The sequence below is a fragment of the Colius striatus genome, chromosome 3 (assembly GCF_028858725.1).
Source record: "Colius striatus isolate bColStr4 chromosome 3, bColStr4.1.hap1, whole genome shotgun sequence".
Lineage (NCBI taxonomy): Eukaryota > Metazoa > Chordata > Aves > Coliiformes > Coliidae > Colius > Colius striatus.
Genome location: NC_084761.1, coordinates 44068172 through 44090080, shown reverse-complemented (window position 1 = coordinate 44090080; position 21909 = coordinate 44068172). Strand labels below are relative to the sequence as shown.

At 37.7% G+C, this 21909-nt stretch overlaps 1 protein-coding gene across 5 annotated transcripts in view; it reads right to left on the bottom strand.

Annotated features, from left to right (window-relative positions):
* TBCK (TBC1 domain containing kinase) overlaps window positions 1-21909 on the bottom strand; it is a 102130-nt gene that overhangs the window by 65733 nt on the left and 14488 nt on the right. For all 5 annotated transcript variants that reach the window (XR_009818531.1, XM_061994168.1, XM_061994167.1 and 2 more), the window contains 4 exons: window positions 5247-5361; window positions 3671-3744; window positions 2504-2645; window positions 1176-1236 (listed from right to left, as the gene is read on the bottom strand). Coding sequence is in view for 4 of the 5 variants with exons in the window: in XM_061994168.1 (XP_061850152.1) it covers window positions 1176-1236; window positions 2504-2645; window positions 3671-3744; window positions 5247-5361 (392 nt within the window). In the remaining variant the exon portion in view is untranslated. The remainder of the gene's footprint in view (window positions 1-1175; window positions 1237-2503; window positions 2646-3670; window positions 3745-5246; window positions 5362-21909) is intronic.

Genomic DNA, 21909 nt, shown 5'->3' with positions numbered 1-21909 from the left:
TGAAAAAAGTGATAACAGTTCAACAGGATATCTGACAGAACCACACAACAATAAAAAGTACTTAACTTTGGCCATTTACTGACATGGCCATGTGACTTGAAAGTGAATTCTTAAAATGAGAAATGAAAGTTGTTATTGCTTATGCAGACAGAAAATTGAAGCCTAATAAAGTTAAGTAGCACATCTAATGTAACAGTGAAAGTCTTTTGCAGCTTTAGTATGTCCAAAGTGTCGGTCTCTGACAAATAGATTAAAAGTCTTTCCACTTAAAAAACCTTGTCCTTGATAGAACTTAAAATACTTGCATACGGAAGCTCCAAGTAATTTTCATTTTGTCCTACTCACAGATTATACTAACAATATAACTTGTTTTCTACACATTATTAAGAAAATAATTCCTAAGTTAGGAAGTGTTCTCAGTGGATTCATCCAATAACTTACATTCAACTTGAAGGGCACTTAAATGCTTCGGGAAGCTTTGGTAACAACGCACTTACCAGAACAGTCAGAATTTCAACTCCAAGCACTAACTGCTGAATGAAAGAAATCTTTCCACTGACAGTAACTAACTTCAATAGTGTTATTATTTGCTCTGACTAATAGGAGCTTACTGACAAAGCTTCAAATTGCCAATTTATGCTCTTCCCCTCCCCATAGTTTATACACAGAAAATATACAAATATAAAAATATTTAAAAAATATAAAAATATACAAGAAAAGAAGTTTTAAAAATTGCAGTAAGTAAAAATTTCATGTTCAGAGTAACACTTCATAGTTGGTAGGTGAGGCCAGAAACAAAAAGCCCGGATCCAGTCTCAGCGCTCTTTTTATTTTCTGTCTTCCTATTTGAGTCCTGCTCAAGCACTGCTAGTGCAGGGACAGTTTTCTTTTGTGTCATACAATTCCTAACTAATTTCAGAAACCTCCTGCACTACAAAACAATGAATAACCACCAAAATTAAAACCTTTCCTAAGTCTGGTTTTTTATTAACATATTCATAGCTTTTCTGAAAATCTTTCCTGGTACTCACTTCTATATCTTATCTAGACAAGCAACCATGCTTCAAATGTCTCCTTTATGCTGGAGAACGAAGCTAACAAAGGTAAAACGCTGCTTAAAAGCGATAACTATAGAACTGCTTGAAAATTAAAAAAAATAATTTTGTGCTACTTACCTAACATTATTATAAACTTCAATCTTTCTGCTATCTCCAAACTCTGGAATAATTTTCTCCCCTAAATGAATAATAAAATCAAGTCAACAGTTGAATGCTACTATGTAGAAGTATTTTGATAACATATACACCCATCTAAAAACAAAGATTGCCAAATAAGCTTCTACACAAGCATTTTGGATTTAGGAAAACTATTTGTTAGAACAGAAAACATTATTTATCCTAACTACAACAGAAACAGTTTGATGGCATCATAAAAAAAAAAAAAATATCCTTTATATTGGCTCTTAATTGTAACAAATGCAAAACCAGAAGAAAATACGCAAGACGGAGCTCCAAGCTGCCTTAACACACCATCAGGTTCATTATTAGTTCAGTAACAGGCTTTCAATAAATGTAGTTTATCCAATGTGAGCATGAACAATGGTAATTTATTACTAAACATGGTAATCATCATAGATTGTATTAGTGCGCAGTGCTTTTGAAAAGTCAGCTTTAAATTTTTTAATGGTATTTAAAAATGTAAGTATTTCAGTTTAAGAAAACTGACTTATTCAAATGAAAAAATAATCTGTGAACAATATGCAAAATTACAGAAAAGTAGGATACATAAAAGACAACTATTTCCAATGTCCCGACCTTATCACCATATAAAACAAATTCTTGACCATGTCATTGTCCGACAATTTAGTTAGCTTACACAATAAGACTTAATATTAATATTGAAGTATTTTTTAGATCATACTTCCCTACAGAACACTGCCCTCTTTGAAAGAATGTCATCTTTGAACTAGTTGTATTTACTATACAAATAGTAAAGATTGTGCTGTCATAACTTATTTCAGCTTCTGAAGTCATATAAGCATTTTCCAAAATCAACCCTTAATTCTGTAGAGTAGCTCTTTAAACTCTACCAATAAGGCAAATTCTCCTTTCCTCTTGATGAAATTTAGTAGTTTCTTATTATTTCCAAGTAGAATGAAGGCATGGCACCAATGGTTATTTCATGCTTAAAAGCACAATTAAAACAATTGTCTAGAGATACTTTTTGGTTCAGAAGTAATTACTTGCTAAGAATTTGATCATACAATCACTTTGTGGCTTAACAGGCAGCTGCCCTTCATGGTTAACACATATGCTCATACCCAGCCAATATACATCCTACTCCTTGAACTACCACCAATACTGACCAGGTATGACTGCTAACATATTCTGATATTTGGACTCAGGTAATGGGCAAAGTGTTATTAATCCAATACTCAAGAGCAATCAAGTTAATGTAACTGTTCCCCAAGAGTCACAATCAAGGGAATTATCACCTTACATACCATGCAAAGTTCAAATAATATTATACCAAGAGACCACAGATCTGATTTAGGGCCAGAAGGCTGAGGCTTCTCACACTGAGTATGATCACTTGGTTTGACTATTCCCTGTGCAATTACTTCAGGCGCCAGATACGATGGGTACCTAAGAAAGATGCAGCATCATTAAGTAATAGCCTGTTTGTCAAAAGAACTACCTGTCAGTTGCAGTGACAACAACAAAAAAATCATTCTGAGAAATTAATACCAATGCAGATTATTCCAATTTATTCAGTAAAAAATTGAATCATCGCAAAATTTCACTCAGTTGCAAAATACATAGTGCCTGCTGCATAAGAGATCAAATTTTAATCCCTAGCTCTTTGTCAGAGGAAACAACATCAGCTTTCAAACTAGTATGTCTGCACATTTAAAGAAAACATACGTTGTGTTTCATTGCTAGTACATGAAATAGATGTATTGTAGACCTATTATTGTATTCTAGTATTCACCTCCATTGACAGAGTTCTCATCAAATTTGTAAAAATTCCCCATCTGAATTTGTGAAAAAAAAAGTAATAGAAGTGTTAAGAATGTATTACAAAAATTGTCAACAATTCGTTACAATACTTTTTAAAAAAAACATTCTAAGTAAATTTTTGAAGGGAAACATGATTTTTTTCTTTTGAGGTTGCCTTTATGAATTAGCTTAGTACTCAATTTTAAACAACATGACAGCTCAAAAACCAAAGAGGGTGCAAGGAAACACTGCAACAAAGCACAGTGCTTTGGCTAGTCAGTAAGACTGCTTGAAAATTAATCACGAAATTAAGCACTAACTGTGCTTTTTCCTAAATTTCGATTCAGATTTTACCTTCAGAATCTGAGTCACAGGCAATTACCAGTATTTGAAGGCAAATCTAAGCAATAAGGAGTGACATCAAGTTACACTAACATGCTTGCATCATAGCCATTCTCTGTCTTTCATTAATTCCACCTAGTCAGATGATAACCTCTTTGGCGACATTATCAGAAGCTTCTGTGTAAGAAGAGTATGCAACAGATATAAATTAAAACATCAACCCATAAGGATCCTGTGCATACAACACATTTTTGAAGATGATTCCTCAAAACATACCTCCTGATAAAACACACCTCTGATATGTTCTGACTGTGTAAATACATCCTTACCCTATAGGAAAATCAACGTCAACACCTTGAGCAGTCATATGATACAGTCCAAATTTCGCCAACTTTACATGTCCCTAAAAAAGGTTAAAAAAAAAAAAAAAGAAAGATCAAGAGCAGCAGAATCTGACATTGGAAGAAACTGTGCTTAAGTTTTTTAAAAAAAAGCATAAATAATTTCAAAAATTGCATCAGCTGTCAGAAGACCAACACCTATAAAAAGTCACCCTCTTACATTTCTGTCTCACCTATTATGCAGAACTCCACTGCAAGTTATGAAGGTGCTTATTTTTAATGCTTTTATTTTCCAAGAGCATTAAGAAATCAGCTTGCTTGGAACATACAAGAAAATCAGAACTTTGTAAGTTAGAAAATATTTTCAGTAGGTTACAAAGGTTTAAATATGCTATTGAATATTTTTCCTGCCTGAAAATTGTTCAAAATCCTGTCTGAATCACAGAACTTCCTAAGCACCACAATTCCCTCACCTCCATTTACCCAGCCTTGCTCCTCCAGTCCTTCCCATCATCTCACTACTATCTTGCTTTCCTTAAACTGCAACAATAAATATTTAATGCAAGTTTTCCAGGTGCTTACTTTTATTCTGTGCAGGCAGAAAGTTAACACTAAAACAAAAAATAGACGTAGGAATTTAACTGAGGTATCATTTCTGCTGGGTTGTGAATTATACTCAACCAGCCTGCAGATGGTGCAACAGTGAAGGCTTCACCTGCAAGCTACAGATTCAAAGTACAGAAAAAAAGTTTACAAGTCTGTCTCTTGGCTCCTTTTGTCCTCTTATTGATTTTAAGAGTATCTTAAAATCCTAAAGTACTTCTGCTTCTTAGAACATTATTATGATTTTCATTTATTTACAGTTATACAAAAAATAATGATCCTTCTTCCTCTTTTCTGCCTTCCAAGTGGAGGATCTAGCTATTCCATCTAAACTAAGTATGAAGGGGAAAGAGACAGGATTTATTCAGACAGGCTAAACTCTTTAATTGTCAGTTCAGATGAAGAAACTGCTCTGAGTACAGCAGCAGCTACTCATTTATCTTTTCTGGGCAGAAGTTGTATTCCACCTTGCCAACTCAACAGTCTGTGACAACAGAATTGACAGACACTCTAATTTTAAGAGTTTAATACGAACAAATAAATACATTGATATCTTATAAGTGAAAGTATCAGATCACCATGAAACAAAGGAAATTATAACAGCTAATTAGCTAGAATAAATATTTTCTTATTCAAACAGCTAGGAAGGTATTGTAAATAATTACAATGATGACAAGTAGACTTAGATTAACCAACTCCAGAAGAGTGAAAAAAATGGTTTGAAATAAAATAAAATTGGAAAAGAAAAAAACCAAACCCTCTGAAATACATTTGAAATTCAGGAAACAGCAGAAAATGGAAGGTTTTTAAAAACAAACCAAACCCGACACCTTTCCAGATATGCTACTTTTTTCCCCTGTGCCTGCACAGTTTCCATACGTGGCATAGCATGCTATTTGTTGGCAGCAAGAGGTAAAAACAAAAACCAAAGAAACCCATATATTTAGTCCTGTAGCTGTACCTTTCGATCCAAAAGAATATTGCCAGGGGAAAGTGCTCGGTGGACCATTCCATGTTTGTTCATACATTGCAAACCTTGCAAAACTTCATATGCTATGCATAAGATCTTTGAAGAACTGCGTGAAGAAGAAATAAAAGAACATGTTATACGGAATGTTTCTCTTTTTAATCTGTTCCATAGTTATTACAAACACAAGTCAGGCATTTACAATTCCAGAACAATTTAAAGGATCAACACTGAATATGGTAGGATATGTTCAGTACCATACACAAGTTCTCAATATCCCACTGTAGTGGGTCTGGGACGGTAGTGATTTTCCACAGCAGCTCCTGCAGTGCTGTGCTTACTGTTGGTATCAATATTATGACTACCGCTTGCACAACATCGGGGCTGTCCCTCCAGCATTCCTTCCCCCACCTTCACCAATAGCTGTGGGTGGGCATGATCTTGGGAGGGACTATGGCCAGGACAGCTGACCCAGGCTGACCAAGGAGATATTCCATACCATATGACGTCAGCTCAGTAATATAAACTGGGGGAGAGGAGCAGGAAGGGGAGGCGAGATTCATTTCTGGCCTTCCCAAAGCAACCGCTACGTGTACTGCAGCCCTGCTTCTCGGGAGGTGGCCGGACATCGCTGCTGATGGGAAGTAGAGAGTAACAGCTTTATCTGCTTCTGCTTTGCTTCCCGCGCGCGCGGCTTTGCTGCTTATTTATTAAACTGCTTTTATCTCAACCCGCGAGACTCCCATCTTACTTTCTCCCCTTCCCTGGCTTGCTGAGGAGGTGGGGGATAAAGTGGTGTGGTGGGCACCTGGCATCCAGCCAGGCTCAAACTACCACACCCACAACCAGACTTCTTCACTCTGAAGAACATTGCTTGAAAACAGCAGAAAAGTTATGACAAAGCATAACATATTCTCTATGATAGAAACTATGATGTATACCTCAACTGATCAGGAAAAAAAAATCCTAACCCTTTGTTATTTTTATTTATTCTTCCCAATTCTGCCATTGAATAGCAGAATAGAAAAGTTAAACTGAACAAAAGTTTTTGAAACTCAGATGTTAACTGGATCTTATCTACAAATTAGTGTAGAGGCACAACTAGATCACTGCTATAGTCTTCAGTCATCTCAACATCTAAGACAAGAAACAAAAGAAACACCAGTATTTTTTTCAGGACATTTTTTCCAACCTTGGAAGCATCAACTTTCCCTTATTTGGAAATAAACCATTAAGTTTAGCACTTAAACCGTCCTGACAAAGTATGTATTTTGACAGAAGTTATCACTTCCTCTAAGGACTGATAGCCCTGAAGAAGAGTTTCTGTGAACAAGGGAACAGGCATTTGTGCAGCAACCATTTGTGCAGCAACCAAGTGAATTCAAAATAAGAACAAAAAGCACAGATTTAATGTCACCCTGAGAAGTTTCTTTCAACTTTTTACCCTCTTCATTTCCCACATACTCCCCCTTACAGCACACTGCAAATGTGTTTGGCAACTTAATTTCTGAAGACATTGGTTGTCCAGAAAACAAAGTGTATCTATTTACAAAGGCCTAAGCTTTATATCCCCATACTTAAAATTTCACTGTTGAAGAATAATGTGCAACAGCATTCCAGGCAAGACTCTCCATTTCTCTTGCTTATTAAAAATTTGTGCAACAGCAAAATGAGAGTGAGCATTGTAGACTGGCAAGAGTGACAAATCAACTAGCTGACTGAACACTAAAATTAATTAATTGTTTTATTAAAGTTTTATTAGCTGCTATTCATACCTGTTTGAATTAAAAAAAAAAAATCTATCACAAGAGTAAATAGCTAGATTTTTGACAACAGCCACAATTCTAACGAATTTGAAGACTAAGGCAACACAGAAGTACTGAAAAGAGATGTTTTAATAATAGTCTGAGAAGATCATTAAGTTACCTTACATGGAGTTACACTCTAGACTCCAATATTTTTCCCAGGAAAACTCTCTACTACCTCACACCAGTTGTGAATATACATTTAAAGTTAAATTTTAAGCACAAAGGGAATATATTCTAACATGTCCACAGTGCTGTATCTTAGATCATAGCATTTGGAAGTGATTCTCAAGGTCTTAGCAATTCAACTAAAACCACATGACTAATAACCACAAAAACAAAACAAACCCCCACAACTATCTCTCTCCTCCCTTACTGGCACTTTTTTCTTCCCTGTCCCTCTCACCCTGAAGTTATATAACATACCACAGCATCAGATACAACTAGTTGTGTCGTGTTTCCTCCTAGACATTCTCGGACAGAGATGTAACTGTGAGAAAAAAAATTACCTTACAAGTCTTGAGCTTCCCTGTATATTTTTTCTGCTCACAATGTAAAACATTAATTATATGGGTCCTTCACTTTGCACAACTTTACAAAGCATGACACGAAAAATAAACAAAGGAGAAGTCACATTCTCGGTAAGGAAAAAAATGCATGTGAACAATCAGTATTTCATGATGTATTTTAGCCTAAAAGTGTTTGTCCTTATCAGAAAATCAAGCACAATTTTATGGCTGGTGTGCCGGAGCACAGTGTACTCTGGCGGCACCAGGGGGCCTCAGTCACCCATTTATTCTTCACGTTCAGTTGCAGTTCACAAAGCAGAACACAGGCAAAAGACCGAAAATACTGTTTTGGGGTTTTTTGCTCAAGCTAAATCCTCTGTGGCATTACAACGACCAGCAAGCCACACATAAACCATGAGTATTTTTCATTGCACGCAATTCTCAATGTTCTTAAGCTCTTGATGGCACTCTGCTGGGCTGAAGCGTTCTGCCAAGTACCTCACCCTCAATCTGAAGCATGTGCATCCCCCCCACCCCCAGGAGAGAGGGAACTCTGTATAACATGCTCTTCATAGTGCTTTTGCATGTTATCTAGTTATTATTTCATTTATGAAAACACACTGTTTGCAAAGGGCCTGACAACATCCCTCATTGCTGTTAATGCAAGAGATATCTCACTGGAAATAACTACCAAGGCTTGCTTCAGTGGGGCTCAGCTCCCTCTCAGTTTCCACTGCCACTGTCAACACTTCAAGCATTGCAATGGCATTCTGCAAGTACAGAAGGTGCTCTCATGAAGCTGCTTCTGGGCATCTGATTAAGCTGACCTTTAAAAAAACAACAGAAAAAAACCCCATACTACTAAGTGAGGAGGACATTTATCCAGTATTGGTGGCAAGGTCTGAGCATACTCAGAAATGTTTGTTCTGATTATCTGGAAGTCTACTTTTCAATAGGCTAGCTAGTGGTCAAACTATGACAGATTTAGAAATGGGTTAGCCACTAGGGCTCTTGAACTGTAGAGGTTTCAGGACCATCCTTTAACAGGAGGTGAGATTAAAAAAAAAAACAACTGAGCATGAAATCAGAAAAGCACTACAAACAACACAGGAGAAAAAGTGGCAAAATGAAAGCATGGCAGGTTTAACATCAACCATGCTACGCTACTAACCTAACAAAGAACTGTAATGACAGTCATGTGGCATGAAATGTCCTGTTCACCTCAACAGCTGGTAATTCTGGTTGTGATGTTTAACTAGTGTGAAGCAAACGATTCCACAGCTGAAGGCAGATATGGCAGGAGGTAGTAAGGAAAGCATGAAAGTGGGATGCACTTGAACAACTGGCAGATCTGAAGGGGCACCAGTTATCTTCAGTTTCCTAGCTTTCCTAACAAGACTTGTTTTAAAGTTGTTTTCTTCTCCATCAGTGGGAGAGAGAGACAAGAAGCAGGAACTTCTCTGCAAAAGGAACATCTGACAGATAGAAAAAAGGCATGATTGCTCTACAACTACAAGCCTATTTTTGAGAAGCAGGCTTCATTTAATCCTCAGTCTGGTTATCAACAAATCTACTCAGCTGTAGCCTACTCAGGCTTTTGAAAAGGGGCTCTCTTCAAGTGAAAGGATTGCACATCAATGTAAAATCAAACTGGTTGGATTTAATCACTGCCTGCTTTTTCACTGGTCTGAAGAAATGTAGCCTGGAAAATGGGCCATTTTTGGTTCTTTCGTACCACTTTTGGGTCCATAACTTGAACATATAGAATCACAGCAAAAAGAAGTACAAAGGATAACCGAACTCCTCTCTCAGAAATTAGTTTTGTAAATTGGTGAAAAAAAGAAAAAAATTCTACAAGTTGACATGAGCAAAGTTCAGCCAATAGTACAAATCCAGCAAGATTAGGAGAGGCATGTGCATGGTGTCTGTGGGTGGAGAGAGAAGGAAAGATGACTTAAAAACCCACAAAAATGAGGATTGTTTTATTACCTCCAGAATTGTCAGACCAAAAATTATACCAGACAAATGACTAATTTCCACACTGTAATAGTACACAGGTGGCTGCATTGTGCCTTCATAAAAAAACCATTTTCCACTTTGCAGTCAGTCTGATCTCCAGCCTGTTGAATTCTTACTGTTAAGGACACAAAGCCATTTTCTGCAAGTTTACTTCAAGAATAATGAACCTAACTGTCAGAAGACATATGTTTTAGCAGAGTTTCAATCTCCTGTGGTGCTGCAAACCCACTGATGAAATAATCTGATTGCTTAGGACACTTTTGTCATTTTTTGGATTCAGAAAGGAAAAAAATTCTTAGTGCACCCACTACAGTCTTCCATCTGACTAAGAACATCTTCTGGCCCAAGATTAAAGGGAAACACTGTACTAGAAAAACTGCTCCAAGACCAAGTGTCTTACATTTCTTCAGGATCAGATATTAACTGAGAGGGGGAGGAAGAAGGATTTATCAGGAACCAAGTATAGACAATAAGCCCCTAAAATAACCAGTGGAGAGCTAAGAATGAACACACACCCAACAGTAACAGAGCAGTACCTGGGAGGAAACACATGGGGAGAACTGCCTAAGTCGTAGGCCAACATAAACACAAGATCACAAAATCTTAAGCTTTGGAAGGGACTTCGAAAGATCATCTAGTCCAACTCCCCTGCCAGAGCAGGGCCACGTAGAGTAGGACACATCCAGGTAGGATTTGAATGTGCCCAGAGAAGAAGACTCAACAATCCACCTGGGCAGTGCTCTGTCACTTTCACAGAGAAGAAATTCTTTCTTGTATTTCTTTGGAACCTCTTATGTTCCAGCTTATATCCATTGCCCCTTGTCCTATCATTGGACATCACTGAGAACAGCCTGCCTCCATCTTCCTGACATCTGCCCTTTACATATTTGTAAACATTAATGACATCACCTCTCTGTCTCCTCTCCAAGCTAATGAGCCCCAGCTCCCTCAGCCTTTCATCAGAAGGGAGATACTCCAGTCTTTTCATCATCTTTGTGGCCTCGTGCTGAACTCTCTCCAGCAGCTCCCTGTCCTTGAACTGAGGGGCCCAGAACTGCACACAATACTCCATTTAAAACAAAAAAATTTGGAGACACATTTAGAAGTTAGGAAGTTCATTGCAGCAAAGTGGGATTCCGAATTCTTGCAACAACCCCCCACCAACAATATTACCTATGTATTATTCAGTTAGAATGGTTATTAATTTATTATTTTTTGTTATTAATGAGAATGATAATGCAGTTGCTTGTAAAAGCAGGAACATGTTCTCCAAGATAGGATGCTCTTGGAACACACAACTGTCTGCAACTAATTTTTTTCATTTTAGGTAAAATTACTGGTCTTCCAAACCCTATAAATGGTTACATTAGATCAGACCAAAAGCTATTTAACACCACTTTCCTGTTTCCAAAAAGTATGACAGGCAGATGCCCAAGAGAGAGGGAATACAGAGCAAGCATATATGAAATGTTCCCTGATATTTCCTGGCTTCCAGCCTCTTTAATTCAAGCCTGCTTCTGGGTTTAAAAAAACCCAAAACAACAAACCCAAAATCCAAAATTGCTTCTTGAACATCAAATCTGACAATGTCAGGATATAAAGTAACCACTGCAAGCCTCAACAGCTCTCGTAACCCATCATTCCAAGTTTTTAATCCATGTCCACAGAGTATCATGCATGAGTTACTGTGGGCCCTCAGTTCATTTCACTAAATAGAACATTCTTATTCAAAATAGTCCATTAAGTGTTGATTGCACTGTCAGTACTTTCCAGGTACAGCTTTCTTAGTTCTACAAAATGGGTTAGGTATTGACTGTTACAATAGCATAAAAGCAAGTGAAACCTGCAACTGGCCATAACCAGTTAAAAACACAAATGCATTTGTGACGACCAGAAATAGTTTTCCTCTCCCCAAGATTTTGAAGCTGTCTCAACTTTGCCTCCAGAGTATGTTATCTTTGCTCCTCCACTGCTGTCCAGGCACAGCTATGTGTTCTGATAAACTGCACTTTAATAGCTTCAGCTGCCTGGGTTGAAGCCATCAAAGAGGAGATGGCTTTCTCAAGAAGGTATGACTGGAGACAGTAAACAGGCAGGAAGATCTTTCAAGATACTCAAGTACTCTTTCATGCTAATCTGTTTTTATCGCAGAACCAAAAAGAGATGGAGAAGATGTATTTCCAGTTAATGTCATGAAAGTACTTCTGTTAAAGAAGATGAATGCAGTTTTATGTGCAGGTTAGCATTAATATTCCTTTCAACTGGAGGAAAACACACTTCTGAGAACCTGTAACTTCCACAATATTAACATGAAGGCTGACATTTTATCTCTTCCCTTCACTGCTTCTTTTCTCGTGTTGGAATTCCTTTATTTGAACAGTTAAATAGGTCAAGTCTCCTGACTCCACCCATCTCTGATTTCCAATTCTATGATCTACAGTCCTCTTCTTCTTAAGTATTCAGGATGTCATGCATCAAGTTGTTTTTACTTTCCTTTTAGCAGTTTGTGGTGTAGAAACTGCTGCTGCTGGCTGTCAAATGCATTTTTCCAAAATCGCTTTTCCTACTCTGGAGTTCAGTAATTCTTTTCTTTGCTTGAAGTTGGAATTTAAAATAGAGTTTCTGTAACTTAGCGTACCATGAAGAGAACATTATGATAAAATAGACAGTAAGGTGATCTTACCAACGGAATGCTTGAAATTTGAAACAACAGAGGACTGGCACTAGAAAGCAAGCCTCATCATCTACTTAGCTGTAGCGAGCTCTGCAATTTTTGTGCCTACCGGAGATATATATGTGGATTAGTATTAACTCATGCTTCTTCAATGCAGTGGCCACTCAAGGCAAGAGGAAATTGACACAAATAGTTCTAGCTCCAGTTTTTGTTACTTCATAGAATCATAGAATGGTAGGGGTTGGAAGGGACCTTTAGAGATCATCTAGTCCACCCTCCTGAAGAAGCGGGTCCACCTAGATCAGGTCACACAAGAATGCATCCAGGTGGGATTTGAAGACTTCCAAGAAAGGAGACTCCACACTCTCCCTGGGCAGCCTATGCCAGGGCTCCTTCACCCTCACAATGAAATAGTTTTTTCTTATGTTTAAATGGATTTTTTTTTGTGTTCCAGCTTCAATCCCATTACCCCATGTCCTGTCAGTAGATACAACAGAAAAAGGTGATGCCACATCCTCCTGACATCTACCATTTATATAGTTGGAAATATTAATGATATCCACCTGCAGTCTCCTCTTATCCAGGCTAAACAGCCCCAGTTCCTGCAGCCTTTTCTCATATGGAAGATGATCCAGTCCCCTGATCAACTTGGTGGCCCTGTGCTGGACTCTCCCCAGAAGCTCCCTGTCCCTCTTGAGCTGTACACCACCTCCTCTCAGGAAGGGATAGTAAGATCAAACAAAATAAGATTTCCTCAGACTTACAACTCATGCGTACATATGCAGAAATGCATGCTTAAGGAAGTAAATGTGTTCACATGTGACCTCCTCTAGGTGGTCCTGCTCTGGCAGGGAGGTTGGACTAAATGATCTTTCAAGATGCTTTCCAACCCGTCAGATTCTGTGAAGCCCTTTATCAAAGCTGTGAGTTTTATTTTAACATTGTATTATTACTGTAAACTCTAGACAAAGAGAACCTCAGCAATGATGACTCTTGAGAAGCTTATGATGCTGATACACAGGAGCAAAACCACAGGTTCCTCTTCCAAAGGGGAGTGTGAAACAGGGTTTGCCCTGAGGAAGCACATCAGAGCAACAGAAACTAGGAATGTCATCAATCACTACTCCAGGACTTGTGAAACTAACACACATTTGGAATTCAAGAAGGAGATTCATCACAAAAAAATTGTTGTTCAAAGTGGAACAGAACCAGGTTGTGAACAGATGTAAAGTTTCTAAACTCATAAAAGTGACAATATTTCAATACAAGCAAAACTACATAACAAAGAAAATGACATTTGCAGTTAGATCTGTTACCGCCAACAATGCAGATAGATTGGTTAGGAGTGGTGCGGCCAAGTGGTTACAGAAAGGATAAAGTTTGGGTATAATCCCAGCTGAGACAATCACTACACTAACCTCAAGGAAGCCATCTGACTCATTATGCCTCAATGAACCAGCTGGAAAACTGGATAAAAAGCAGGACTGGGTTGAAAACCAGATGTGCAGATAAATTAGGTCTTCCTGGGTAAATAAATTACAAAATACCCTATACAGAACATAAAGAGTTTGATGCAGGTGGGAATGGTTTATTTAGCACTTTATTATGTGTTTGATTAAAAAATGGCACTTGGGACCAAGATTGTAAACACTGCCAATTTACTTGGAAATGCATTCAAATTATCAGAATGAAATGAACTGGAAGAGAATGCAACAAGCATAGAATAAAAGACCAAAAAAAAAGAAAAAGAAAAAGAATTTTGTAGTCAGAGCCCTCAGAAAGTCTCTAACTTATGTACAGATGTACTTCACAGGGGATATCTTCAACAAGTTCATATTGCTCATCTGAGGAAACCCAAAAAGTCTCTTCACTCCTCTCTTAAAGTTCTAAGCTGCATGCGTGACTTTAAAAGCAAGATAAACGATGTTGCATTTTTAGGAAGGTCTCAACTTGTAACGTGCAGTAAAAAAGTCCATAAAACAATGTATAAAGGCATAGATAAAGGACAACTTCATGTATAGATTGTACACAAAGATCTTTAACAGACAGGTGATTTTTCAGGTCATAATCACTCTAAGTTATTTAAGTGTATCTGCTCCTTAAAAAGTAAAAATATTAAAACATCACACCTTGAATTCCTTTAAGACATCAAGCACTCATAAATTGGAGCAGCAAATGAATAAACTCCTTTTGAAAAGTCAGCACACCTTATAAAGCATCACTTTAATGAAAACCCTACTGTCATCTAGTTTAACGTATAGAAGGAGAACAAAACATCCACATTCCCAGTTTTTGATCTTGTTACTGATTAACTTCTGAGAAGTGAATTTTTGCATCCTAGACTAAGTAGACTCACACATAAAAGGTATTATAATGATAGTTTTCATTGGATCAAAAAGTGCAATGCAATTAACAAATTTTCAATCACCACATGTAAAGCATAAGTAAAGCAGTCGCTGTTTACAACCAGATCACAGACTCTGCATTATTGTAACAGAATATACATTCTGAGACAACTAACACAACAGAACTAGATGCACGGGTGAAAATAGCAGAACAAGAGCCAATGGTATGAAAACCAAGACAATGACCTCACAATATTTAATAAAGAGCATAACTTCAATAGTATTATTGTGACACGTATATATGTCACAAGGCAAACATTTTATTAAAGGAAACAACACAGCTCACTCATTTTCCTCTCCTCCAAAAAGAGTAAAAAAAATTCTTTCTTTTGGACTTCATCTGAAAAAATATATGCACTTTTAAAAGGCTACACATTCTGTGATCAACAGTCCTGGCAAGGTCCATCACAACCTGACAAATTCAGTAAAGCAATCAGATGACATATAAAAAGCAATTCAAAAGGCACCAAAATCAGATCTTCAGCTGCTCAGGGGTGTTAACAAATTAGCTCCAAACTAGGCATCAAATCCCATATTCTGGGCAAGGACTATCAATCCCTTATATCTGAATGCATCAGTATCGAAATTTCTAGGCACAAGGTATGTTAAGTTTCAGCTCCCTAAAAAATATAGAGGCCTTGACATTTGTCTATTAAACATTCACTATGCAGTAAATGGCACAGCTACTAGTACTACCAGAGCCTTAAACCATACAATTATTGAAGGAAAAGTGACTTTCTAAGGATGCATGCTAAATGGTCACACAGTAGGCAGCACTTATTTCCTTACCTTCCTCCATGTTAAAGATGTATTTAAAAACCAATTGTTTTTTGCATGCCAAGATGCCCTCTACACATGAGGTTCAGGCTCAAACCCTATGCTTTTGAAGACACCTAAGTTCATAAGAAGTCTTGTTAGCAACTTTTGTAGCAACCAAAGTTTGCTTCCTTACCAAATCCTGCACTGTCACAATGTGCACATACTAATAATCTTCTTAGACTTAAAAACATGTAATATTATACATTTAAATAGAAAAAATGATGACAGAAAAAGTAGACTGTCTCCTGCTCCAGGGACATTCAAAACCCATCTGGACAAGTTCCTGTGTGACCTACTCTAGGTGGTCCTGCTCTGGCAGGGGGATTGGACTAGATGATCTTTCGAGGTCCCTTCTAGCCCTTGTGATTCTGTGACTTAGCAAAGATAATGTCTAAACAATCTCAGTTTAGAGAGTGGAGGGTAAAACAAAATCACGGGTTTGGATTTCTCACCACAACCTTTGTTGTGAAAAGAAAATCAGCAACCTCATACCATGGAAACTATTAGAAAAGGTAGATGCCTGATTAGGAATAACCAATAAATACATAGATAAAATAGAAACCAACAGGACCACTCATTCATGAAGTTGACTTCAAAAAAGAAGAGGGTGGGAAGAATTACAAAAGCTCATGGTTACAACTACATGGAGAACATTTTTATCTCCAAGGTAAGTGATCAAACTGTACTAACTTGACATTTTGAAACAACACAAATGGCAGGAGTTGGCGACACTGACTTTGCAGTGAGGTGGGTATCAAGCACAGAAGTAAGTTGCTCCACAAAACATTTTTAGTATCACTTAGCCAGCTACTCTTCATCTAGCTCATTGCAGCATTGCACTATTGATAAAATTTCCTGATGCACAACTTGACAGATTCAGGATTTTTGTAATGTAGGGAAGTTGAAGAAATCTATTTCCCTTCCTTACAAAAAAACCTCTGAGGAACATAGCAGCAAAGATGAAGATCAAGAAGTATTCCTCTTGATTTTGCTATCACTTTTACACTAGAAAAGATAAGATTCAGTTAATACACATAAGCAACCTCCATACAACTAGAAGGCTGTGGAGATCTGGAATACCTTCATTTCTGAGAGCACAGTTATTTTAAGGGTCAGTTCCTTGTAATACCCTTCAACCAATGATTAGAAGTAATTCCTAGGTGCACTTTACACATTCTGTGAAGATAATTGTTTCCAATGGCTGAAACTGACATGTTGGGACTACCAAATCCAGGGATACGTCAAAATCCTATCTACACAAACATCCTATTTTGAGCTAGAGATCTCTAGCCAGTATTCACTGAGCCAAACATTATTTGGCCTGTTATTCTTTTCTACGACTACAGGGGAGTGGGTGTTTTTGAGACTAAGATGATTACTTCAAAACAGCATTCTTCCTCAAAAATATATTCACTATTTTTTAAAAAAAGTACTTTAAAAAAAGCTTACATTATGTATTGTCAATTATGCCATGTAATGTAAGCTTTTTTAAATGTTGATCAAGTGTCAATTATTGCAACACTAAACAGACTTCAAGCATGCTTAAAGTACTCTTTCAAGTAGAAGAACATAATAAAATATTTTTTTATAGTCACCACAATCATTCCTATAAAGGTTGTAATAAATACAATTTCCACTCTCCCTGTTTAGAGTCAGATCATCATCATCTTTAATTATTACTGAATCTACAACAAAAAATAAAAAGTGTTTAATTCACAGGTGTTAATTTCTAATTGAGAGTTATCAGAAATTATAGTAATAAACGAAACCTGCCCATCCTACATTGTCAGTCCACCCAATGAGTATCCAAAAGTTACTTAAAGCTTTCAATAACATTCTTAGATACTACCATGTGCTTGTTCAGCAGCAATTCTGTAAAGTCAGCAAGTCTCAGTACTATTTCCATTAGCCACTTGAAATTGCTGCTTTTCAAAGGTTTGCTGACAGGAAACTGCTGATTAATTTCATCACTGTGTTTCTGCCTCCTCCCATTAAGAAAAGAGATGATATTGCACTGACTTTGCTAGCGTGGTCTTTGCCAAGAAAAAAGGGAAGTAGGGGGTGGTGGGAGGATATTACCAGAACTGCCTCACTATGCTACAGTTGACTTGGCACAGTGAAGCCAGAAAGAAAACATTTTCTTAATCAAATGCACAGCCATGTATATACGAAAGAACAGGATCTGTGGGACACCTTAGATCCTATGTTTGAAGCACCGTCTTAATAAAACAAATGTTTGTATGCTTGAGGTATATTATTTTCAGATACTGCAGTAGCCTCTTTTTACCCTGAATCATTATACCATTCAGGCCTAGCTCCACAGGATGATAGAAAATTCTTCTGCCACCACTGTCTTTAACCAGACAGAACTGAAGCCTCATAAACTGGAAGCTGTAAACTTATATCCACTTTATAAGGATAACTGTGGTTTTACTAGGGCTGAAGATTCTCTCTTACAAAAATCAGTATCATGGCAAGATCCCTTCAAAGCAAAGACCAAGACAGAAACATTTTGAACTTTTCATTCTGGTGACTTCTTCCGGAGACTACAAAATCCTACTGAAATCAGACTAGTCACACCCACACACAGAAATATCACACATTTGCCTTACCATTTTATCATAAGCTTGCACAAACTTCAGTTATATCTAGAATTCAAATGTTAATTAATCACAGAGCAAACAGGTACTGCACAATCCAATGTTTTCCTTGACTGTGAACCTCTCCTAGCTTGACAGATGTGCCGCTCTTCACTATGCTGGAACAGAACAGAACAGGTGAGCTTCTGGAAATCTCTCTTTCATACACAGACATCCAAAGCAAGGAGCTCCCAACCATTAAATACTGCCAATTCAGAGATCACGTACTATGAACTACTGTGTAACATGGTTGAGAAAATGTTAGTAACAACGGAATGCTCAACAACACATTTTCTGCTCCTGAAGAAACCAAAAATTTTTTCCTTTCGCTTGGGAATTTAAAAAAGCCCAAAACTACTCTCCAGTGCACGAAAGCCTAAAAGAATTATCTGAAAACATTCAGACCATGAAAAAACAGAGAGCTCCTCTTCATCAAAGGCCTAAATGCTGAAGAACTGAGCTCTCCAAGAATTTAGATTCTCTGAACAGAACACTCTTCCTGTGAATACAATTTAGTGCAGACAAAGAATAATCTCCTGCAGAAATGAAAGATTACCTTGTACCTATCACACAAGAATCCTCAGGTTGGGAGAATGAAGTCTGCATTGAAAGCAGGCATTACCATTCTGTTAAAAAAACAAACAGACAAAAAAAATCCCAAACAATTGAAATACATATATGCTCAGAAAGGTTTTCTATGGTAGCAAATGGTCAAAAAAACAAGAAGAAAGGTTCAGAATGTTAAGAACTTGCATGAGAGCTATAAATGTTATGGCATCTCACTACAGTGGCTCAGAACACAAAAGCAAGCCACCTCCCAGGTACTATATTTAAAACTACAGAATGTGTAGAGAATTATCTTTTCCCCAAGAAGTACATACAAATACATATAAATTCATACAAGAACCAACTATCCTCACCTATTTTCAGCATCTTAACTGTAATTCTATGAACACAAAGTAAAGCAAGAAGTACATCCCCCTGCTTCTAGCTTCCTCTGTTTCACTCTGCCCTAAACCAGTTAAGTACTGCATCTTTGAAAATTCTTTATACCTGTCAGGAATTCTGAGCAACTAAGAAGAAAAATAGGAGAGATTTGACTCTACTTACAAGTTACTTTGATAACCAGCAAAGGAGATACATAAGGTACTTATGGAGGACCAGCTCACAGCTATTCCACAACTTATGCAAAACTGAGCTTTATTTAAGCAACATTCAGCTCTGTATTAGCAGCAGAGAGCTCAAGGCAACCTAAGGAGCTCTACATTAAGACTTGAGACTGTATTAGACCTTACTTTTTAAAGCATATTCTCCTGATCAGCCTCTCCTACCACACTTCATTCATAGAGTGGTTTCAGAGCACACAAACTGTATTCCTTTCAGATGAACCAGAAGGTAGAAACCTGTCTATTGCCCTGTAGCTGCTAATAGGCATTTGATCCACAGCAGACTGGAACTATATGCAATCAGCACACCTAAAAGATGTATAGTACATTTTGCTTTACATGTCTTGTCCTCCTGGATCACATTACCTGGTAATAAAGAGAGAAAGGTCCCTTTTCTTTGTACAAGTCATTCAAGGCTTTTTTTACCTCATCTGCGGTAACCCATGCTCCCAGATTTCACAAATATACTCCAGCACTGCAGGCCAAGGGGAGTACAGGCTGTCATCATCTGAGCCAGTTACCAATCTCAGCCAGCATTTCCAGTCAAAACTGCCACCTGCAGCACCAGGACTGCAGAAGCAGGGACAAAAGCTCTTTGCACTGCAGCTGGAGAGCACACATAATTAGCAGGAAGGTATTGAGCACACATCTTAAGATCATAGGGGTGCTTTCTTCCATTTAAGGTTAACAGACAACTGCATATTTTACTTTATTTTTAAGGAAGATCTACATCTACAGCATGAGAATACAGTTTTGTTTAATGTTAGCCATGCCAACTCTCTTTCCCACTTCAACACAAGTGATGGGTCCCTAACTTCATTATACAAGGAGACAGAATCTCTCATTCTTTCTGTAGTGCCCCAGACACATTACAAAAAAAAAAAAAAAAATCTCATTAAGAATCTGAGCAATGGAAATTTTAAAAATAAAAGCTGCAAATGAAGTGTAGTTATTAATGCAGTTACCATTATTGCAGCTGTGTGGCAGTATGAACTGAACTGACAGCTCTAGAAATTGTGACTAGCTAACAATAATGCTGTGCTTGCAGCCAGACAGGATTGATTTTTTTGTTATCCATTTCTGCAGTTCTGTGAAGAGCTGCCAGTTAAAAAAAAAAAAAGGAAAAATAAAAGGAGCAGGGGCAGGCCTGTTGACTACTCCATGAGAGTAGCTGCAGAGTTAACACACCAGATTAATAACTTCTTAAAAAAAAGACTGCATTAAAAAAAAAATACTAACTTCAAAGAAATAAATATAAACACAAACTCCAGTAAGTACAGGTATTGGTAGGAATGACAACAAGACATGCTTCTATTTTTTTGAGTTATTAGATGGCAGTAACTTCAGAAAACTGTCCTAGAGCAATCTCTTTCTTTGAGACAAAGACTGCACTTCAGTCATCTCAGAAGGAGAGGATTAACCATGAGTAACTAGCCACATTCCTAATTAACCATTCCCCCCCACCCCGTCTTTATAAAGGGTGAAACAGAATTCTTAAAGCTATGAACAAAAATTACAACAATGAACAGCTCTTATCCTAGAGCCACGCATTTCCTGTAAATCAGTAGACTTTCCTAAAGTCATAGAATGGTAGGGGTTGGAAGGGACCTTTAGAAATCTTCTAGTCCAACTCCCCTGCAGAAGCAGGTTCACCTAGATCAGGTCGCATAGGTACATGTCCAGGTGGGTCTTGAAGACCTTCAAAGAAGGAGACGCCACAACCCCTCTGGGCAGCCCGTGCCACTGCTCCATCACTCTCACAGTGAAATAGTTTTTTCTTATATTTGGGTGGAACTTTTTGTGTTCCAGCTTCATCCCATTACCCCTTGTCCTGTTGCTAGCTACTATAGAGAAAAGGGATGTTCCAACCTCCTGACACTCACCATTTAGATATTTTTAAATGTTAATAAGATCTCCCCTCAGTCTCCTCTTTTCTAGACTAAACAGCCCCAGTTCCCGCAGCCTTTCCTCATATGAAAGATGTTCCAGTCCCCTGATCGTCTTGGTGGCCTGCCCTGGACTCTCTCCAGTTCTCTGTCCCTCTTGAGCTGAGGAGCCCAGAACTCGACACAGGACTCCAGATGTGGCTTCACCAGGGCAGAGTAGAGAGGGAGAACAACCTCCCTTGACCTGTTGACCACACTCTTCTTGAGGCATTCCAGGATGCCATTGGCCTTCTTGACTTTGCAGCAGTGTTCGTTTAACAAAAAAATTGTCTATACCGTATTTTTTAAAAAACCCTAAATATCTAAGGTGAAAAGTCATACTCAGGGATGATTTAGCCATTAGCTAATAAAATCAGGATCCCTCTATCAGTAGTACAGAGATGCTGCTCAAAAGTGAAACAGAATGGAAAGTTCCAAGAGAACAGTCTGGAAATGCAAGTTATCAAAACAACTTTGCAACTCTGCCAATAATCAACTGTGCTCTTAGGAATTTCAGAGCTAACAACTCAAATTACAACAGGCATTGTAAGTGCATCACTTTGACCCATATCCCAGTAGGCACCTTTACAACAGGCAGGAAATACCTATCTAGATAGGTAACAATGAACTTCAAAGCAGATGTTCATGACTATAAATTACAAATGTATTAATCAGTATATAATTAATATTAAATTT